Raw genomic sequence first — 21,410 nt, forward strand, 5'->3', positions numbered from 1 at the left:
TTTGTGTACACTAAATTCCTGGGTGGTGAGGATGAGCCACTGGAGGTGCCACTTGTAGTTCCAGATGTGGACTGAGAATTCCCAGACACGGAATCTTTGTCCTCAGGATGTCCTACTGGCCCTAAATAAACAGATTGTTGCTCATAATATTCAAGAAGGCTTTTGACTAGAAAATTATGAAAATAAAAAAAATAAAAAAAATAGGTAACCTTATAATATAATCTTACTTAGTGTTCTATTGAGAATGTAATACAGACAAAGTGATTTAAAAAGAAGAAGTTAATCAATTATAGATTTATATAAAAATCACAAAACCTCACTATTTGCTTTTATATCAGTAATTATATTTTGTATCGTGACTGTTACAGACAGAAGAAATAAGTAAATTATATACTGGATGTTCGTTGGTATAGGGAATCTTCAAAAATAATTTCGGGCCGTCTAGACTAAGACCAAACTACATTACTTTTGCACCACTTTTGACGTCATATTCTCCATCTCTTTTTTAGGTTTTTTCCCCTCATCTTCCTAATTTTATGACGTCACAGGAATCAAAAGTGACACAAAAGTAATGCAGATTGGTCTTCGTCGCCGTCTATCTTAAACAGCAGTCGTGAAAAAATCTTTTTCCCCACTGCTACTGTCTAAAGCCTGAAGGACGGACGGACAGAAATAAAAGTTAATGATATAGTAGATTCGCTACTAAAAACAAATTCCATAATAATTTATTGAACTTACCCAGTACTGATAGAATGACCGGAAGCAATATAAGGCCGTGGAAAAGGCCAAATGTGACTGTGAGAAAGAAAACCTAAAACAAAAATAATATTCATGTTAGAAAAGCTAATCTTTATAAAAACCAGAAATGCGTGAAAAATTCAGAAGATAAAACACAAAACCCTCTTTTTTCCTTTGCTGCAACTGCAATGACTTTTTTAGAACTAGGCAGCCGCGCTCTCAGCTGCCCCGTTTCCTTCCGGCTAAATTCAAACTTTGCGGTTGTGGTAGGCTTAGTTAAGAAAGCCGATTGATATCCGGTGGATTAGACCTGGTTCTCAGCCCGTGCCTTTGGAATCTCGGGGCTAAAAAAACTAGTTTTAATCTTATAATTGTACATTCTATATCCGCGGAAAGCCGTTTATAATACGATACGAGAAATAACTATTATAATATAAAATATTTTATGCTATATTAATAAACCACTGTTTGGTTAGTTTTTGTTCGTATTGCTGGTAGTAAAAACAATATACTCGATTATTTAACAGCTAAACCATTTTAATGTGTATCTTTATTTTATTTTTGTGATTTTTATGGATCTCGTGGAAAATTTGTTTTAAAACAAGGATGACAACATCCATAAGTAGCGAAGCTCAAAAATTATGAATGGATATCATGAAAAAAATTACTATAAATGAGTGTCATACAATAAACATTAATCTTGGTAATATAGGGATATCATCAAACCTTTAAAATCACGCAACCTTATAATCATGAAAACTTAGAAATCTAGGAATCGATCTAGCACCCCAATTCATGAACAAATCTTAATAAAACTTTAGGAAAATATGTAGAATATAAAATTAAATATTTCCTGAAAATTTCAGCTCTGTATCTTGAAAAGGAGTTGAGAAAATCACGAAAACTTGAAAATCTAAGAATCGATCTAGTATAGCACCCCAAATAACAGACAGATGGACAAAATTAGATTAGCATATGTCATGAGAATATTCACAAAAAAATTCAGCTGTCTATCTTGAATAGGAGCCAAGAAAATCATGTTTCCCCCATAGCGTTACGGACTGACTGACAGACTAAGTGAATTTTAGAGAAGCTTCGCTAATAAAAAGTTAAAGGATACAAATTTTAAGAACATTACTGTGGAGTGTCTTCAATTTATTTTTAGTGGTGGAGCTACTCTATATTTCACTTTGGTTGTACAATGTACATTGTATTTAGATACATTATATTTTCATTTTCATTATCGTAATATTTTTTTATAGTAAAATGCATTTTGGTTTAAGAGCTAATTACAGAACTGATATGGTTCTTCTTTAGAATGTAGCTTCTTATAGTTCCTGGGAAGGTTTTAAACTATTTTGAGGTAGGGTACCACAATCCTACATAGAAAAATCACCCCTAGAAAAGAAAACTATATTTTATATTTTTCCCTCTTTCTAAACCTTCAGTTTAAAATATGGGAGGGTAGACTTACAATCGCCCTCCCCCCCCCCCCCATCCCCCAAGGGCCCTAAAAACAACCTTTGGCCTTGGTATGATTAAAGTATTCCAAAAAATATTTACCTTAAAGAAAGTGAGGAAGACTGAAGATTTAGAGAAAGCCATAACTATGACAGCTAGCAGAGTTGTAAAACCACCATTAAATACAGCAGGACCAATTGTTTCCAGTGCGTTCATTGATTTCTCCAGTCGGCTTCCTAGATATATTGCCAATTCATAAATCAGATAGAAAGGAATGGGCAAAAAAATATAAATTATACTTATTCTATTATAATTCAAACCCCTTTTTTCGGATAAGATTAGGGGATTTTTAATTTTACTGAACATCATGTACATGCCTATTGAGTATCCAAACTAATACAGTCCAATTTAAACTAACTTATTGTCTATTATGTTAATCCGTGTAATCCAATAAACTTGGAAATGAAAAAAATCCTTAATACCTACAATTGAAATTTTTTCTGTCTATATAACTTTACCAAAACCCCTGTTGTTCTAAATCCATTTTATATGTTTCCAATCTTAAGAAATATGTCTACACTACACAATCTTTTTACACACAAATATAACAAATATAGAAATATACACATATTGTAAATATGTCTCTTTACTATAATGATATGATTTCACTAAAGATATGATTACATGGATGTTGCTCCAGATTTTCATGTACTCTGAGAAAGTGATGGTTGCAGCAGGCTAAATAAACCTATCCACTCCCCTCCCCTGCTGACCAAAAAATGAGGTCCATATTAGCAAGCTAAATTGACGACAAACATTCCCTGTCAATATATCCACGTATTTGCTATATCCTTTTTACTAAAGCTTTTCCAAATTAAACTCACATTTTCAAAAAATTCACAAACATAAGTAATTTGATTTAAAAATAGACTGTTCTTTATCAAAAATATTTCATCATTAAACCAAGAAACACTTAACCTTTTTTTAGTATCAGTTTTAGTATTCTTGCGTCAACTAATTCTTAGTATTACTATACAAGTAACAAAGAAGAGGGATTAACTATTTATAAGGTTATCCTAACTTATAATTTGCTGCTTATTTCATATCGAACTTTTGAATTGATAAGCAATTTACTATTATTAGGACTAATATGTTTTTGTTAAGTTAACTGGGAACACAGTAATAGTGTCTGACTGATTATGACGTAACAAAAAAAATTAGCCAATGAGAGGCCGTTATTGACCAATGGTAAAATTTATTGTGGCCTCTCATTGGCCAATTTTTATTGTTACGTCATAATCAGTCAGACACTATTACTGTGTTCGTTAACTGGGCTTTTACAAGATATAAAATTTGTAGACATTTATACATATGTACATATACAACATATTTCTTCACACCATGATCAAATGTATTTATTATATTAAGAGAAAACATCAGTAAATAGCTATATTGCATTGTAAGTCTCGACATCAAGCAATAATGATATTGACTTCAAGCGGCTGTAAAAATGGTCATTAGGAACGTGTAGGGTTAGAAAAGAAGACCCAAGAAGCACATAAGAGATGTAGAGTAGCTTAGCTGCTAAAGATGAGACTAAGAGAGCAAAATATTAAAATATTTTGATACCTGGGGCGATTAGGAATGCATGGCCAATATGAACACAGTAATCCACACACAAACCAATAGCCAGCACAATTGACACTGAACAAAATAAATTCTTTATGAAAAAACATTAATTATAGTTCTCTCCCTCAAAGTGCTTAGCTTGCACAAATCCTTCCTTTTTAAAAAAAATTTATTGAAATAATTTTTAAAGATTTAGTTATTTGCTGTTTTTATCTATAATACAAAGTAGAACGATGTATATCCATACATCAGTCTGTCTGAAGATTTAAGATCTTGGTAACCGCTGAACCGATTTGGCTCTACTCGTAAGGGAATATAGATACTGGTCCTGCGGTGGCTTAAAGCTATTTTGGGAGAAATGTGATACCCACACCATCCAAAAAAGAAAAATGCCCTTTACATAATGTCATTTTAGGAGGACCTTTCATTACCTTTTGGAGGCGCTTCGAAAGTATAATATATTTAACCTGCAGAAATGATATCAATGGTGATTCCCCAGAAGTGAAGGAAGCCGACAATGTCTGTTAAGGTCATAACCACGCAGATGAACGCCATGGCGCAGATCCGCAGGTCTGTCAACAGGATCAGGGTGATGATGGAGATGACGCCCAAGGCCAGTCCAATATTTCGCAGTAGCTCATCACCTGGAAATTTAAAAAAATTCAAATCAGGGATCGAAGTCATAAGGAAAAGGCCGATAAATTGATGCACATACATTCCCAATCATGATACAAAAATACGCCTTCTGTAGATTACAATTAAGGGTTGAAACGTTTGAATACTCTCCTTAATGAATTCACCAATAAAAATTGATAAAAAGCCCACAAAGCCAACGGATAAAATAACGTTAATATAAAATTTTGGAGACTAGTGTAATAAACATCCCAATGCTCCCCAATTTTAAACAGTTAAATAGGCATGATAAAAAAAAATAAAATTAAACTTCTAACAGTTTTTGCAGCTTAAAAAAGGTATCATTGGAAAGTTTTTATTTGTCTTAAGCTATAGATTTCAATAAATGCTGAACCGTTGAGTTCTTCTATTTAGGGAAGCTAAAATGTTAATGCTTTTTTAAATTAAAGTTTTGGGATGTTTTTTGCTATAGCATAAGGAAAAAGGATAAATTTTATTCATTTTCTGCGTTCAGCTAATCTATACAAACCATGGAGTTCAAGGTTTTTCTCAAAGTCTTTTTTTTTACCTATAATTTCATCAGTTTCCCAGGCAGCATAAACCTTGACATGAGAAAAAGCCACGTCGGACACATCAGATGCATTAATAACTCTCTCTATAGCTCTCCTGTTGACCAGTAGTTTTAAGTCAAACAAATTATTTTTTTCTTCAAATGGAAAAATTTACTCCATATGGGATTTTTGTTCAGAAGGAAGTTCTGTCAAACTCTAATTAAAAAGTATTTGCGTAACTAGACCATTCGGCATTTTTAAAGAGAAAAGTTATTTCTCGCATCGTTTTATTGGCATCTTTCCGCGGTTAAAAAAATAAAAGATTAATAATGGAAGATTATTTGAAATACGATGAAATACATGATTTTTCAGTATGGCTGAGAACCTGTTTTAATCCAGCAGATATTAATCAGTTTCGAAACCTAACTAGAAATAGTATACAAAACGTATAATTGACGAATAACTACTGTTCCTGGCTGGAATATGAGTATCAGGTCCCTTGAACACCTTCAGGTTGACCGTAAATTTGGTGGCTATGACCGGAGGTGCTGGCTTACCACACACAAGCTTTCCATCAAATAAAAAGTCCTGTTGAGAAAGTTAGGATATTTATTTTCTTTCATATTTATATCAGGTATCTACAAGAAAAAGACAATGGCCAATAAATTGATATAAATTCTTCATACTATACACAAAATTACCCCTACTGTAAATTAGTGGTTAAATCTTTTGGACACTCAAATTAATGAAACAACCAATCAAAATTCCATAAAAGTCCCCAAAGTTGCTGAACCAACGAATAAGAAACGTAATTATAAAACTTTGCGTAAATAAATAGCCCAATGTCCTCTCGCTCTCCGCTATTAAAATGCTGAGAAAAAAAAACAAAAAATGGAAATATCCAAACTTTCCTTTTTATATTTTCCTCCGTCAGCGGAGTGTAGGAAGTCAGAGAGAAGCAACGGAAACAATTCCGGAGACGAGAACTCAGAGATTGTCTTATAGTTTTTGGCATCGGCAGCATATTCTTTCAATCCATCCCAGAATCCGTCGTAATTCCTGATACAATCAAATGGCCACATGTTAATAGGCTTCTTTAAAAAAAACAAATAAAATATTTAGCAAAAATAAATTCTTTATATCTAAGGCAGAAATGTATTTACTATTTTTTAATCATTTAACTACAATTGGAGAACTATTGTAAAAATAGACTTAAATTTTGCATGTGATGTAAGTAAATCACTGAAGGATTTTGTTAGGTTGTTCGTATATTTTTTTTATCTCTCAAACTGAATATTTTGATAAATGACATCAAATAAAGTTTTCTTATACAATATTTTTAAAATAAATTGACAATAGGAGGTAGGAAGTTTACTTTAGGTCAGGTTAGGTTAGGTTTTATTGGATACTGGTTAATCTCGCAAGGGTTTGGCAGATAAAATTTCCCCTTCCTTTTTTACTTTTTATTAAAGTGAAACATAAGGTAGGGGGGGGGGGGTCATTGTTTGACTGACACTTTTTGGAAAATCAAAAGAAAACCAAAAAGTATTATAAAATAGTACAAACGAATATTCGTAGCTTACCTAATATAAACTCTCTCGTCTTTTAGTTTTGCCATTCCATTGTAAAGTTTGTCAATATTATCAAGTTGGGTATAGTTGATCTTTCCAGTATACACTAGACATATTTGAGTTTTCAAATAAGTTAAGAAATCATGAAAGGATAAAGGGATGTCTAAGCTTAAAATATTGAGGGCGGTAAAATGAAAGATTTCAAAGGTTTGAGGTGGGTAATCTTATGTATTTTGATATTTTAATGGGGTTATAATGAAGTGTTTCAAAGTTCGAGGGGGTAAATTAAGAAAATAAGGAAATCTAGGATAGACGTACTTGTGTACTTTTTCAGCCATTTGTTTTTTTTTTGTTTAAGATGATTAGGTACACTTCTATTTCTAATATAACATAAAACATGATCCATAAAAAATATATAATATCGTAAAGTCAAATAAAGTCATATTGTTTAAAGAAATGTAAGTATGGATCCTTTAAGTAATGATGTAAAGATTATTTTACTTCAGAAATTGTTGCAAATCGCCATTAGATTTCCGTCATTTTACAATAATCTTCAATTATTTGGCTAAACTTGATATATATTTAACTTTTTTTCCATTTGAAAACTAAAATTCCTGAAGTATCCCATCCGTTATCAGGGAACAGAGTTTCAGCAAAACCAAGATATTTTCTGAAAATAATAACGATAATAAAAAAGATTATCGGATTTTGGTGCTAAGTTAATTTTTTTCTCTAATATACAATGTAATAAATATATGTAGTCTAAAATAGAAATAAATTAATTAGAAAACTGAAATACGATTTTTTAAAATCATATAATATTTTATTTTAAAAACTACTTACTTTTTAGTATCAACAATTTGACTTTGCCAAAGCGTTTACGAGAAAATGTTTTTAAATTACAATCAACAAAAAAATTTATTAGATTTTGTTACCGAATATAAAACTTTTTTTATACCTATTGAACAATGTATGTCCCCTTCCCTCTACTTTTTATTATTTACCAATTTACGAAAAAGAATTTCTGTGAAGAATTATGAATAGACTAATCCAGTATTGATTCGAAACCGATTAATATCCTCTGGATTAGAAGCGTTTCTCAGTGAAAAATCATGTATAGTATCGTATTACAGAAAAATTTTATATTAAAATAAAAATCATAAAATTAATACCAGTTTTTTTAGCCCAAGACTTCTGCCCCTCGGGGATTAAAAAACTAATTTTAATCTTATAATTTTTCATTTTAATATCCACGGGAAGCTGTCTATAAAATTATACCTTAGGTATGTGTCCAGAGGTAGGAGAAGATTAGGATCAAACTTCTGTTGTATCATGCTGGCTCCCCACCCTGATACACAAACAAGTCCAATACTGGCCACAATAATAAATCCTCTGTACGCTTTAGATTCTAGTACCCTAAAATAGTATGGCTTCAATCAGATATCAGTATAAAGTTTACAGTATGGCTTCGAAACCGACCAATATCCGCTGGATAATAACCGGTTCTAGGCCATACTGAAGAATCCGGTATCGAATCGTATCGTATCTTATTTCAATATCCGGTTTTCTACGAATATTGAAATAAAAATTAATGTTTTGTCCACTTAAATGATAATTTTTAAAAATAGACCTTCACTTATTTAAATGTGAACGGAAAAAAAACAATAAGATGATACTTTTACAAGTTATTAAATGCACTTTAAGAAAAGTTACTAAAAAATTACAATTTAACTCACTTTGAATAAAATTTAAGAAATTTTGATGAATTATCCTCAACTTCAGATGGTTTGTTTACTTGATAATGTTCGTGAACAATACATGGCACTATCGCATTTCTCTTTGCCATTATTCTGGTATATTTTCATACATGACATTATAGTAATTAACAAGGATTGCAACATTCATAAGTAGCGAAGAACTGGAAGTTTGAGGGAGGACAAACTGACAAAATGGATTAAAAAGAAGTTATTCAGTAAACATCACCCAATCGAAAAATGTGTCGAAAATATAAAAACAGCCAAATCACAACAAAATAGCAGAAAGCAATTTGCTAGCAATTTTGTTTATTCAATACATCTATACTAATACATTTATTGTTGTATGTATGATAACAATCCTGCGCTGATCCAGAGCCAGGAAGGCAGAGAACCAGGAGATCTGGAGGAGGTAGATGGAGCCAAGGGCTATGGCGGTACACACACAGAAAGATTCCAGCCCAGGCATAATCTAAATTAATGGATATAGGACATTAATGGTTATATCATTATTGACAGGGGAAATTTGCCCCAATTTAGCTCGCTAAAATGTATATCATTTATTGGTCAGTCCGTTATTATCTATTGTAGGAGGGTAGAGGATGGGGTAATATGAGGGGGATATGGAGGATTCAGAAGCGTCACTTTATCAGAGAACATTAAAATATGGTGCAGCACCCAAGTTATAATACATAGATATTTAGATTTTTTATTTGTTTGTTTGTGCTTTAACTAAGTAATAGATACACTTATAAGTGGGCAGATAATGTTTCCTTATTGTCCTATCAAACAATTGTGCTGTTTTTATGTCAACAAAAGTATATATGTAGTTAAAATATAAATAGATGGAGAATATTTCATTATCATGTCATCTATTTAATCGATGTAAGTATTGTCAAAAAAAATTTACTTAAAGCTAAAACAGTCGACAATAACCCTTAAAATTACCCATAGGTAAATGAAACCCAAAATGTTTGACAGGATATTTAACAAATAAACCTCACTCACTATTTTGTACATACTTTTGGACAATTCAGGGACATGGGACTAGGATTCTGACAAACAAATTGAAGTTAAAATTTCCCCACTCCCCCTCCCCGTCTTACCCACTTCCCTTTAGTTATAGCAAAAATGATTTTTACCCCAACATTACGCCAAATCTTCAGCAATTTAAAATGGAATTAATTGGCAGAATTACAACTCCAGGGCAAACTATAGAGTCGTAGCACTTTCAAGTTCCCTACCGTAATGGCACCAACTGCAAAGGCAAACACATCAGTCAAAGTGGTAATTGTCACGGACACTCCTAGTAACAAAAAAATGTTGTTTAATTTAGCAAACAGAAGTCTCTTATGCATGAATGTAATGCAATAAAGTGTTTCCACTTTATAAAACACTCATAATCCTCAATATTTTAAAGTATGAGCCTAAAAAATAACAATAGTAGTGAATCGAATAAAATTTTAAGTATAGATGTATTCACCTATATAGACATTAGAGAAAAATACTAGAGGGGGAAAGGGTTAAAAATAACTGTATGTCCCCATCTCAAGGACCTTGTGCCGACTCTCAATTAGGTCTTTGAAAATAAACCATTAGTGTCACGAACATTAACACAGCCAAGTAGCAGAAAACAACTTGCTAGCAGACAAAAAGGTCCTTGGAAAAGGGAGGCTGGTAATAATCTGTATATAATCTATACTATAGATCTATAGAATAGACATCTTCCTCCTTGATTCCTTATTGGCCCCTAATTTTGCAGAAAATTTTTCTGCCTCCACTAAGCATAAAAAGCTTGCAATTAAAAAATGAAAATTTTTTTCGAAAAAAGGACACGCTGAAAAATTTATATTGATTTAAAGACAATACCTGCATGTCTAAGGGTATGTCCCAACGCCAGGGGCAGAGGAATATCATGAGGTTCCTGTTTCTTCATGTTGTACCAGCATTGTACAATCACAAACATGTCGTCTATACCTATGCCTTAACATATTAAAATGTTATATACTAGCGGCTATGCTCCTAGAGGCGTCTGGGGGTATCGTGGTTGGGGAGAGGGGTTATGTCTATTGGTCAAATTTTTAATTTGGTGAATCATTTTTTTTGCTATGATCGATTTTTTGGGGGGAGGGTGGTGGTACCCTAACCTAAAATAGTTATTAACCTTCCAATAAATTGTAAGGGAGAACCATATCGGTTCAGTGGTTAACAAGACTCTTCGGTACAAACAGACAGACAGACAGACACACATACATTCCTTTACTTTTATATTAGGATTACTTGTGGATCTTAATCTATAACACAAAAATTCAAATTACTTTTTGTAGAACTAAGAAAATTAAATATGCAGATGAATTTTAATTTTCATCTGCGAACAACTGTCTATAACTTAATGTTATATTTTAAGTTGTTCAACAATCTTTATATTTATATAATGGCATAACTGCTGTTGCACTTATTCATACTTGTTTTACATTTTATAAGTTAACTTAATGAACTTTATAACTTTAGATTTTTATAATTAACTTGATTACAAATAAGAATTACTTGTATAATGATTTAATTTAAAACCCAACTTATGGACTAGTAAATTGATACTCCCCGGATCCCCTCTCAAATTTTCTTTACACTCCGTTTATATCTTGCCAATGTTAACGTAGCCTAACATTACCCCAAAATATCATAAGGAAAGTATTTTTTTCTAAAAAAAGATAAGGGAGGAGGGGTTGAGTTTTTCCACTGAAGATTAACGTTATTTACTATTAAAGTTTCTCATATCATTGTCCTATAGTTTTACTTCCACTTCTATAGAAATTAATTGCAGACATTTCTAGAAGTGCGTCTATTCTACAATAAGGGTATTTTCCTGTTTGTCTTTGAAACCGATAAATGACCGCTGGATAAGAACCGATTCCGAGCCCTACTGAAAAATCATGTATCGTATCGTATTGTAGACAACCTTCCATTTTTCCCCTTTTTTTATTTTTCGAAAAATTGCTTATATTACGATGCTATACATAATTTTTAATTACGGTGCAGAAACGATTTTAATCCAGCAGCGGATATTAATCGGTTTCAAACACATACTGGAAATTGTTTTAAGCTTGTTGGGAATAATTGTCATTTTTAAATAATACTCTAAAAAAGAATTCGTGAGCAAATAAAAAAAATAAATAATCTTTAAATATCCAAAGAAGGTGTATCAACTTTTTTTTTATAGCTAGCCGGTTCTTTTAGTAAGTAGTAGATGTAAAATTTTTCATAGAATTCAGATATGCAATCGGTTTTTTTGTAGACCTCTTATTTTTTAAGTAATTTAAGTTTAAAAAAAAAAAAATTAAGTCGATTTTAAGGTACTAAAATGCAACAAAAAAAAGAAAGAAAATGGTCATTATGAACAAAAATAGTAAGATCTTTAATTTGACACCTTACTTTTTCAATTCTGTCAGGTAATTATTGAAAAAATCGATTTTTTTAAACCCACGAGAATAAAAACTTTGAACTTAATTTTATTATTTCACAAATAAAAAAATATGGGTTCATATATACCATTAGAATCAGAAAAATATTACGAATCCATTGTAAGCAAAATTGAAAAAAAAAGTTTACAATATAGTATATAAACTACAATAAAAGGAATTATATGAAAATATCATATTATGTTGTACAGGCAACGTCTTAATTCTTCAATTGAGTATAAAAATGGGAAGGGGGTAAAGAGGGGGTAAAAAAGGGAAGACAATAGTGTTGTCTGAACAAAAAAAATAATTGGCCATTTCTGTAATTTTTTAATTTTTTAATTTTTTTCAATTTTGCTTACAATGGATTCGTAATATTTTTCTGATTCTAATGGTATATATGAACCCATGTTTTTTATGTCTGTTTGAGAAAATATTTAGGTCTAAAGTTTTTATTATACCGAGGTTAAAAAAATAGATTTTTTCAATAATTACTCAACAGAATTTTAAAAGTAAGGTGTCAAATTAAAGATCTTACTATTTTTGTTCTTACTGACCATTTTCTTCTTTTATTTTGTTGCGTTTTAGTACCTTAAAACCGACTTAATTATTTTTTTTAAAAACTTAAATTACTTAAAAAATAAGAGGTCTACAAAAAAACCGATTGCATATTTGAATTCTATGAAAAATTTTACATCTACTACTTACTAAAAGAACCGGCTAGCTATAAAAAAAAAAGTTGATACAACTTCTTTGTAGATTTAAGTGAAAATGCTAAACGGAATTTCTAGGAAAATCCTTTTGAAGTATAGCACATCATTGCGAGCAAATTTTGTGTTAAGACTTCAAGCTTGGCTGAATTTATATCAACAAATTTATGTAACATTTATCATTATTAAATTGGCCGTTTTATTGAGCATTTTCTTGTTGACAGCACATTTATCTAACCAAATTTTTTTTGAATTTTTTAGACAAGGTGATTTTATTTTATTTTTCAGTATTACTTCAAAATCAATTAACATCCGATGGATTAGAACCGGTTCTCAACTTTACTGAAAAATCATGTATAGCATTCTATTACAGATAATTTTACACGATTAATTTTAAAAAATCTAATACTAGCTATGTTAGCCCGACCCTTCGGAGCTAGCAAAACTGGTTTAACCTTATAACTTTTCATTTTAATATAAGCAGAAAGCTGTCTCTAATACGATGCGATAAATAACTATTAAGTTTGCTTTTTCCTTATGCAAGTTTGACATGATGAATTCTGAAATCTGGCAGCGAATTAAGGTTTTAAGTAAGATTTTATAACAAGAGCTGGATCTTTAAATCATTTTAATGGTGATTTAGATCGGGGTGCGCCGAATTTTAGCCAATCACAGCGCGGCATTTTTAAAAATTTAAAATTTGGCGCACCCCGATCTGGTTCACCACTAAAATGATTTAAAGATTTAATCTTAGAACACTAGGATAAAAACTGCACTATTTAAAATTCAATGACTGAAACTGAAAAAAAAGATAGATTGTTAAATGATTAAATTATTGTGCGAATTTTTTTTGGCATATGTTTTTGCAAAAGAAATTTATCACCCAATGATTTGAATATTTTTTTAGTGGCTGGAGTACGAATAGTTGCTGGTCTTGGTGGGGCCTTTTTTAATGATATCTGTCTTTTTCAAAATGACATATGACTTTAGAAGAAAAAAAGAAGACAAGTAAACACAATTTCACATGTTCTTAAAATCATCGCGTAAGTTTTTTTCTGAATTTCTGTAGCGAATCTACTCTATAGAGTTGGTCTGTAGGTCAGTCTCAAAATTTAGAAGTTATCTATAATACAAAGTAGAATGATGTCTCTCCGTCTGTCCGTCCCTTAAGATCTCGGTAACCACTGAACCGATTGGATTCTACTCTTCAGGGTATATACCTATTGGTCCTGTGGTGGTTTTAAGCTATTTTCTTGGGGGGGGGGGGGGATTGTCGCTAAGTAAGCTTGCTAATGTGGGCCTCATTTATTTGTTCTTTTTTTTTCATTTAAACGTTAAACTTATTAAAGTTCATGATAATCTAGTGTAAGATCCACTGATATTCTATAGCCTTTTGTAGCTATTGAAAATAAATATGTATTTACCTAGACACAGGAAGGGTAGAGCAGAATGTATAGGTGTGTATGGATATCCGAGGAGGGAGGCTAGACCAACTCCCATCACTATACCCATACCAACACTGATGATACCAACTGCGGTCAGGTACAGACGAATTTCAAGCTGAAAAAAAATACAATTTAATCCGTAGATAAAGGTAATAGAGTGGTTGTCTGACAGTCTGTCTGTCTGTGTGTGTGTGTGTGTGTGTGTGTGTGTATGTATGTCTAGCTAAACAGCAAGGCAGATATGATCCTTCTTTGCAATGAAGCTTTTTATAGGACCAGGAAACTATTTGGGAGATTGTACTTACTCCCCTCACTCAAAACATATTTTTTAAACTAAAATTGAAATAGGAAGGTCGATTTACAAACACCCACCCCCACAATCAACAAAAATTTTAAGGTCACCCAATTTAATGAATCAACCCCAACAAAAAAAAAACAATTGGGCCAACGAGTAAGAATGCGTTATTATGAAACCTTGAGGGCTAGTGTAAAAATGGCCGAAATTCTCCTGTTTACACTTATGTTTATTCCAATGTTATTAGATATGTATGACAAATGAGACGAAGATTTCTTTTTCTTCCTTTTCAAACTTGAATAAATAAATTACCTTGTTGATACGCCCCAGCATAAAGACGGTGTATACAAACATCATGATATACCCAATCACAAGCTTGATCACGTCAAACAGGATGGCCTGCTCGTTCAAATCACCAAAACTGCGCACAGCATTCGGCAATATGTTGAATCCTAAATAGAGTGTTTAAAAAACTAATAAATTATTTAATTTAAAAAAAGACAATTTGGTAATGATAATTTTAATACCAGATTGTTATTAATAAGTTTTCTTTTCTATTGGTAACTTCAAGCATTTTTATTCATCAATCCATCCTGTTTTCAAACAAACTTGATAATGAAAAATGGATACGGGATATAAGTAGATATATTGACAGGGAAAAATTTGTATTAAATTTCTCTTGCTAATATGGACCTCATTTATTGGTCAGTTCTTTCATCCAGTAGGAGGGGAGATAATAGGGTGAACGGGGGTATTGTTATTATAGCCAGTTTCGAAAATACTTCATAAGAGTACATGAAAATCTTGTGCAACATCCAAGTAATAATATATTGATTACCTGGAAAGTCAAAAGCTAGAGCTGTATCAATGAATCTAGTTTCCCACTCCAGAGTATCCGCATCTGCAAAGGTAATTTCCACCCCACCTCCAACACTATAAAACATTTATTCTATAATAGAAAGTAGGGCTCGGAAGCCCCCAGTCTCATGGAAATCAACATTATACAATTTAAAAATAATCTGGAAGACTAAACCTGGCTAAAATATGGTAATCCCTCTATTCAAAACATTTTTCAAAGCATCCTAACAGGTTTAATTTTAAGGCTTGATCGCAGCTGAAGCAAGCCTGCCGAAACCTGGTAGAAAGTTTAATTTTTTTTGTTACCTAACAGGTGAATTGACCTTTTTCTTTTTCTTGGGTATTAATACAATATTTTCAATCCAACGAATAGATGAAAGTAACCACTTAATTAATTGTACAAAAAGTAACCTTTGTTTAAAAGTTCTAACTGCGGATAGTTATTGGTTAGATCTGTGGTCATAGATAATCACTGGTTTTACATTTAATTATTTACTGCAAAAATTTCACATATGACCTGGCCGGGGTTGAGACTCGAACTAAGCATTGTTTGTCACTACAACTAGCAAAAAAAAATAATTGCTTACCCATTAAAGTAAAAGAGAGGGACATGAACAATATGTAACTCTTTCCACGGGGACTTTCAGTTGGGTCTTCTGGCCAGGTAGTTGTATTGGTTATACATCTATACTTATACATTTATTGCTTACCCTGTGATGAGTTCCACATCGTCTGGTACTTCAATATTCCAATAAAGCTGGGCAGCACGTGCTCGCACAACATGACCGCTAGCATTGCGCTCAACTCCACCCAATTGCTCAGTAAAGTTGATCTGAAGAAAAATAATTGTAAAGCAGATGTATCACAAAAAAGGATAGTAACATCCATAAGTAGGGAAACCAAAAAATCATGGATTGACAAAAAGTGAATTAACAAACAAATGTTTAGTGATAAGAAGAAAAAGAAAGAAGGGCATACGAATTAAAGATATTAGGAATTATAAAAAAAATTCGAAATATTAGTTATATATCGTTTGTTGCATGACTGGCAGACTGACATACTGGATGATTTTATGGACAAGGTATCCTAAATAAAAAAAGCAATCTATCTGTATGTGAAAAAACAAAAAAAGCTTTCTAAGTGCATTTGAGCTAGGGGCGGGGTATTGAGTAAACACCCGCCACCCGTTATTTCATTTTTAGTTATAAAAAGTAGGGGACATGTGGTAATTTTTTTCTAGGGGCGATAACTTGAAAGAATGGTTGTATCCTTCCCAAAAATAGTTATAATCCTTTCCAGAAACTCTGAGAAGCTACATTGTTAAGGAGAACCAGATCGATTCAGCGGTTACCTTATGTGATGTCCATGGACTTCTTTCCAGCAGGTTAATAGCATCAATAATTTCCTGTTGTAATCGATATATAATTACGTGGATGTTGCACCATATTTTCGTCTACTCTAATAAAATTATCCTTTCAGCTATCTAATATGACTAAATTATAACCTAAACTACGACAAAAAATTACCCTGTCATAATATCCACGTTTATTATATCTATTTTTCCTGTTGTGTGGTGGTGTTAATGAGCTCCTCCTTGTATCTCCAGATCTCCAGCAGGCTCGTCATCAAACATTTCTCCCTGTATAAAAAATAGACTTTTATTTCAGATATCGACCAATATCGAACCTAATAAAAGTGTGTGATTATGATGTAAAAAAATTAGCCAATAAAAGGCCAATATAAATTTTACCATTGGTCAATTACAGTGTATGCTGGCCTCTCATTAGCTAGTTTTTTTTACATCATAATCAGAGTCAGACACTTTTACTAGGTTCGATATTAGTTTATACTACAAACATTTCAAAATTTATTTTTCCATTTTCTTGACTTTGACAAAACAATTGATTGAAATGCTCTACAATTAAATATCATGAAAAATGACAAAATAAGTTATGGAACAGATGTTCAGTAATCATTAAAAAAGGGATAAGAACAAGAGAAAAAAGTAGACTTAAACCCTATAGCTCCCGGACAGCAAGCAGGCACGCTACCATATACGTAATGCCGCGGGTAAAAAACTTACTGTAGAGTGCTAGTGACACCACATCTAACATCAGGTGGAAGTTCATACAGAGGGCTACTATAAGATAAATAACTTACTGTAGAGTGCTAGTGACACCACATCTAACATCATGTGTAAGTTCATACAGAGGGCTACTATAAGATAAATAACTTACTGTAGAGTGCTAGTGACACCACATCTAACATCAGGTGGAAGTTCATACAGAGGGCTACTATAAGATAAATAACTTACTATAGAGTGCTAGTGACACCACATCTAACATCAGGTGGAAGTTCATACAGAGGGCTACTATAAGATAAATAACTTACTATAGAGTGCTAGTGACACCACATCTAACTTCAGGTGGAAGTTCATACAGAGGGCTACTATAAGATAAATAACTTACTGTAGAGTGCTAGTGACACCACATCTAACTTCAGGTGTAAGTTCATACAGAGGGCTACTATGAGATAAATAACTTACTGCAGAGTGCTAGTAACGCCACATCTAACATCAGGTGTAAGTTCATACAGAGGGCTACTATGAGATAAATAACTTACTGCAGAGTGCTAGTGACACCACATCTAACTTCAGGTGTAAGTTCATACAGAGGGCTACTATGAGATAAATAACTTACTGTAGAGTGCTAGTGACACCACATCTAACTTCAGGTATAAGTTCATACAGAGGGCTACTATGAGATAAATAACTTACTGTAGAGTGCTAGTGACACCACATCTAACATCATGTGTAAGTTCATACAGAGGGCTACTATGAGATAAATAACTTACTGTAGAGTGCTAGTGACACCACATCTAACATCAGGTGGAAGTTCATACAGAGGGCTACTGTCCTGTTGTTCTTCAGAACTGTTTTCAGGATGTTCATTGCATTTCCAGCGATTCAAAACAATTTGGATTCTCAATTAAATGGAAATAAGAAACAAATTAACTTGAAAGAGCTTAAAGGCACACTACCTAATGGGGTCAGTAATATTTAAAATAAAATAGATTCATTTCAAATAAATTATATTTTACATAAAACTTTATGTCAATTGAGTTTATTTGAAACGTTTTTATGTGAATGTATCTTTATGTCAAGTACATCCAGATAATAATATGTCGATAAACAACACAATGTTCCATTCCTGTCATCACTGTCTTCATCCTCGTTGTCAAAACCAAATAGTTCATAGTTAATCCTTGGCTCTGGCTTGTAGTACTTGGGATCATCCTTGCTTATCTCAACATAGTTCTCATAGTCATAATCTTCGTAGTCATTCCAGAAAAAGTCGTCCCCTCCCTCTGCTATTAAACAATATGTAAAAATGACTAAAAACACAATAATCTAAATTGCTTAAAGTAGTACCTAAACTTTCAATTATATGTCAAATTTAGTGATTTAATGACAATATTTGCTTAAAATTAAGATTTTGTTCATAATGAGTATTATAATTATTTGTATGTATAATATAATACTTGCACTTATTTAATAACTTTTCAATTAAACTTTTGTTCTTAAATTTTTTCAATTATTTGTTTACTTATTTATGCTGCATTGCTTATGGAAATAGATATCCTTATTACAGCTTAATGAATCGTCAAAAGGTAATCAGACACTATGTATCAATAATGACAACATCCATAAATGAGGTGCAGCGTTTTTAGAATTATGCCTAATGGTATAAGAAATTACTTTGCCAAAAATAAAAATTTATAATAATTTCTAATAATAATTAGTTTCTCAATAACGCTTATAAATTATTTTTTTTTTAAATTGACATACACACCTTCTGTTAATAAATATACAGTAACTACGCTTTCTTAAATGGATCTAACTGTTAAAGGAATCATCAAACCAAGTTTGAAATTAACGATAACAGCTTTTCGTTACTACCGGATGGACGTACAGTCGGACCAACCTTAATTGTAAAAAATGAGATGTGTATCAATTTCATCTTTACATATTCTGTGCCTGCTTCGCTAGAATATTCATCTTCTTCATCATAATTTTCTTCAACTGGCAGTTCTTTGCCTAATATAGAAAGAACAATTAAAGTGGCAACAACCATAAGTAGCGAAGCCCAAACAAAAAATTGATTAAAAGGCAGACAGATAAATTTAAGGACAGACACTCAGTAGTAATAAATCAAGAGTAAATATTTAGTAAAAAAATAACGAAAACATTTACATATGATTTTGCATGTTTGAAGCATGGCTAAAAGTCCAAAGAAACAAGTAAATTATAAACTGGGTGCATATTAGTATTACATCATTCGACATTAAAATAGTTAAAAATATTATTACTTTTTTCTTGATTGTAGTATATTCGCTACTTTTAGACATAATGTTCCTTGTTGTAAAAATAATTTAGTTTTACCAGATGGATTGGAAGCAATACTATGCTCAGTAGTATCTTGATAGTAATCATCATCAGTATTAATACCAATGGTTGTGGCTTCAATCTCACTTCTTGATAGGTTTAAATTTCTAAAATAAGTTACTTTTCACAATAACAGTTAATAATAGTTGCAATCTAAATAGTTAATACAATTGCCGTTAAATTGATGTACATCCCAATGACGATACAATTACCCCGCCTGTAGATTCAATTAGTGGCTGAAAAGCTTTAACACTAAACTTAATGAACCAATCCCTTAAAATTAAAATTAAGTCAACTAATAAGAATACGTTATCACAAATCTATTGGGACTTGTAATAAACAGTTCAATGTCCACGTCCTCCCTGATTGTCATTAGCCTCTATGGATTTAGTTTCTTTACTGAGCCATGTCCTAATAATCTCAAACCTTCAATAAGAATTGTAATCTGAATAGTTCAGACATTTATTAAATCTTACTTGACACACATATATAGCCCTCTAAGAGCTTTTGAGGGAAGAGGGGGGGGGGAGTTAATTCGAACATCGTCTTTCAGTTTAAAAATAATAAGAAGGAGAGGGTGGGATTAGGCTTTTTTCAGGGGTAATTTGTCCTTGGATGGTGGAAGAACTCGCTCCAAAATAGGTAGAAAACGTTCCTGAACCTCACTGTAAATGAGAACCATAATGGTCCAAAGCTTACCGAGATCCTAAGCTACAAAACTATTTTTTACATAGTAATAACAAACGTTGATGATTCTAATTGATATGTGTGTACCAATTAGTGTAAAAGAATAGAGGGGGCACGAGCTATATGTAACTCTACCCATGGGTTTGTAGACCCTGTGACGCCTTTAAGTGAGGTCTTTGAATATCAGTCAATAGCGTCGGATATAAAAACATAGCCAAGTCGCAACAAAAGTTACGAAAGCAATTTGGTAGTAGACGAAAAAGGTTCCTACCACTTGGGCCAGGCATTTGTCTGGGTTATACATCTATACTTATACATTAAATGTGTACCTGATATTTCCAAATGTTGGTCCCAAGATAAGTTTTTCCAAACTTGTGTTATTTTCATGAACATGTGGTCCTGAATTTAGTGTTCATGCAAAACAACTTTGTTTAGTAGAAGGTTATGTCGAAAAAACTAATTGAACGTTCTTTATCTCATGTAAGTAAGGCTGAATTATAATAAAACAAGGATGACAACATCCATAAGTAGCGAAGCACAAAATCATGAAAATCAAGAATACAATTATATTGGAGAAAATAAAAACAAAACCTTTCTCCCGTATTCTTATATTTTTTAATAACTAAATTTTGTAACATGACTAACAGAGGGAAAAAGTAATTATACTGAATGCTCATTAGTCGTCAGCCGTCAATCCTGAATAGCATATGTGAAAATAAAATTTTCCCCATAGAGTTCAGGACTGACTGACTGACGCACTGAGGGACAGACAAAGTGAATTATATAGCATCTCTGTTACTGAACAATGTCATTATTTCTTTATTTTACCCATTATTTACTAAGTATATTTGCGATAACTTTTATTTAATGAAATCTTCCAATTTTTAACCTGTACAAAACGGCCTGCTTAATTGCTTCAAGATCCATGTCAGATCTATATAGGAAATAAATGTCTATAAACGAGCTCAAGTTTTCCAAGGACTATTCGTTGGAAACTCATAGTGCTCCAATAATCCATAATAAACTCTCATTGCCCAGAACGATAAGACCCATTATTTTACTTTATTAAAAACAAATTCATTTTTTTTCATTTCATGTTGCTATTTACATTATAATGAAGTATTTAATTTCTAATCATAAAAAAGAAAATTTAAATTTATGATATAATAAATTTAA

General features: G+C 32.0%; 1 protein-coding gene across 1 annotated transcript in view; it reads right to left on the reverse strand.

Moving 5' to 3' along the window:
- The window catches only part of LOC145309196 (patched domain-containing protein 3-like), a 67,558-nt gene that overhangs the window by 2,199 nt on the left and 43,949 nt on the right, over nucleotides 1-21,410 (reverse strand). Inside the window, exons 9-34 of the mRNA XM_080150324.1 lie at nucleotides 20,564-20,632; nucleotides 19,545-19,654; nucleotides 19,140-19,199; nucleotides 18,313-18,469; nucleotides 17,957-18,034; nucleotides 16,663-16,742; nucleotides 16,455-16,504; nucleotides 15,814-15,935; nucleotides 15,084-15,178; nucleotides 14,558-14,697; nucleotides 13,930-14,065; nucleotides 10,207-10,320; nucleotides 9,582-9,643; nucleotides 8,700-8,809; nucleotides 8,320-8,433; nucleotides 7,862-7,999; nucleotides 7,198-7,253; nucleotides 6,596-6,689; nucleotides 5,922-6,071; nucleotides 5,483-5,598; nucleotides 5,030-5,125; nucleotides 4,296-4,472; nucleotides 3,829-3,903; nucleotides 2,302-2,435; nucleotides 739-811; nucleotides 19-121 (exon numbers count right to left, since the gene is read on the reverse strand). Of these exons, the coding sequence (XP_080006450.1) occupies nucleotides 19-121; nucleotides 739-811; nucleotides 2,302-2,435; nucleotides 3,829-3,903; nucleotides 4,296-4,472; nucleotides 5,030-5,125; nucleotides 5,483-5,598; nucleotides 5,922-6,071; nucleotides 6,596-6,689; nucleotides 7,198-7,253; nucleotides 7,862-7,999; nucleotides 8,320-8,433; nucleotides 8,700-8,809; nucleotides 9,582-9,643; nucleotides 10,207-10,320; nucleotides 13,930-14,065; nucleotides 14,558-14,697; nucleotides 15,084-15,178; nucleotides 15,814-15,935; nucleotides 16,455-16,504; nucleotides 16,663-16,742; nucleotides 17,957-18,034; nucleotides 18,313-18,469; nucleotides 19,140-19,199; nucleotides 19,545-19,654; nucleotides 20,564-20,632 (2,709 nt within the window). The remainder of the gene's footprint in view (nucleotides 1-18; nucleotides 122-738; nucleotides 812-2,301; nucleotides 2,436-3,828; nucleotides 3,904-4,295; nucleotides 4,473-5,029; nucleotides 5,126-5,482; nucleotides 5,599-5,921; nucleotides 6,072-6,595; nucleotides 6,690-7,197; nucleotides 7,254-7,861; nucleotides 8,000-8,319; nucleotides 8,434-8,699; nucleotides 8,810-9,581; nucleotides 9,644-10,206; nucleotides 10,321-13,929; nucleotides 14,066-14,557; nucleotides 14,698-15,083; nucleotides 15,179-15,813; nucleotides 15,936-16,454; nucleotides 16,505-16,662; nucleotides 16,743-17,956; nucleotides 18,035-18,312; nucleotides 18,470-19,139; nucleotides 19,200-19,544; nucleotides 19,655-20,563; nucleotides 20,633-21,410) is intronic.

The sequence above is a fragment of the Acartia tonsa genome, chromosome 2 (genome assembly GCF_053477335.1).
Source record: "Acartia tonsa isolate MP-2025a chromosome 2, ASM5347733v1, whole genome shotgun sequence".
Taxonomy (NCBI): domain Eukaryota; kingdom Metazoa; phylum Arthropoda; class Copepoda; order Calanoida; family Acartiidae; genus Acartia; species Acartia tonsa.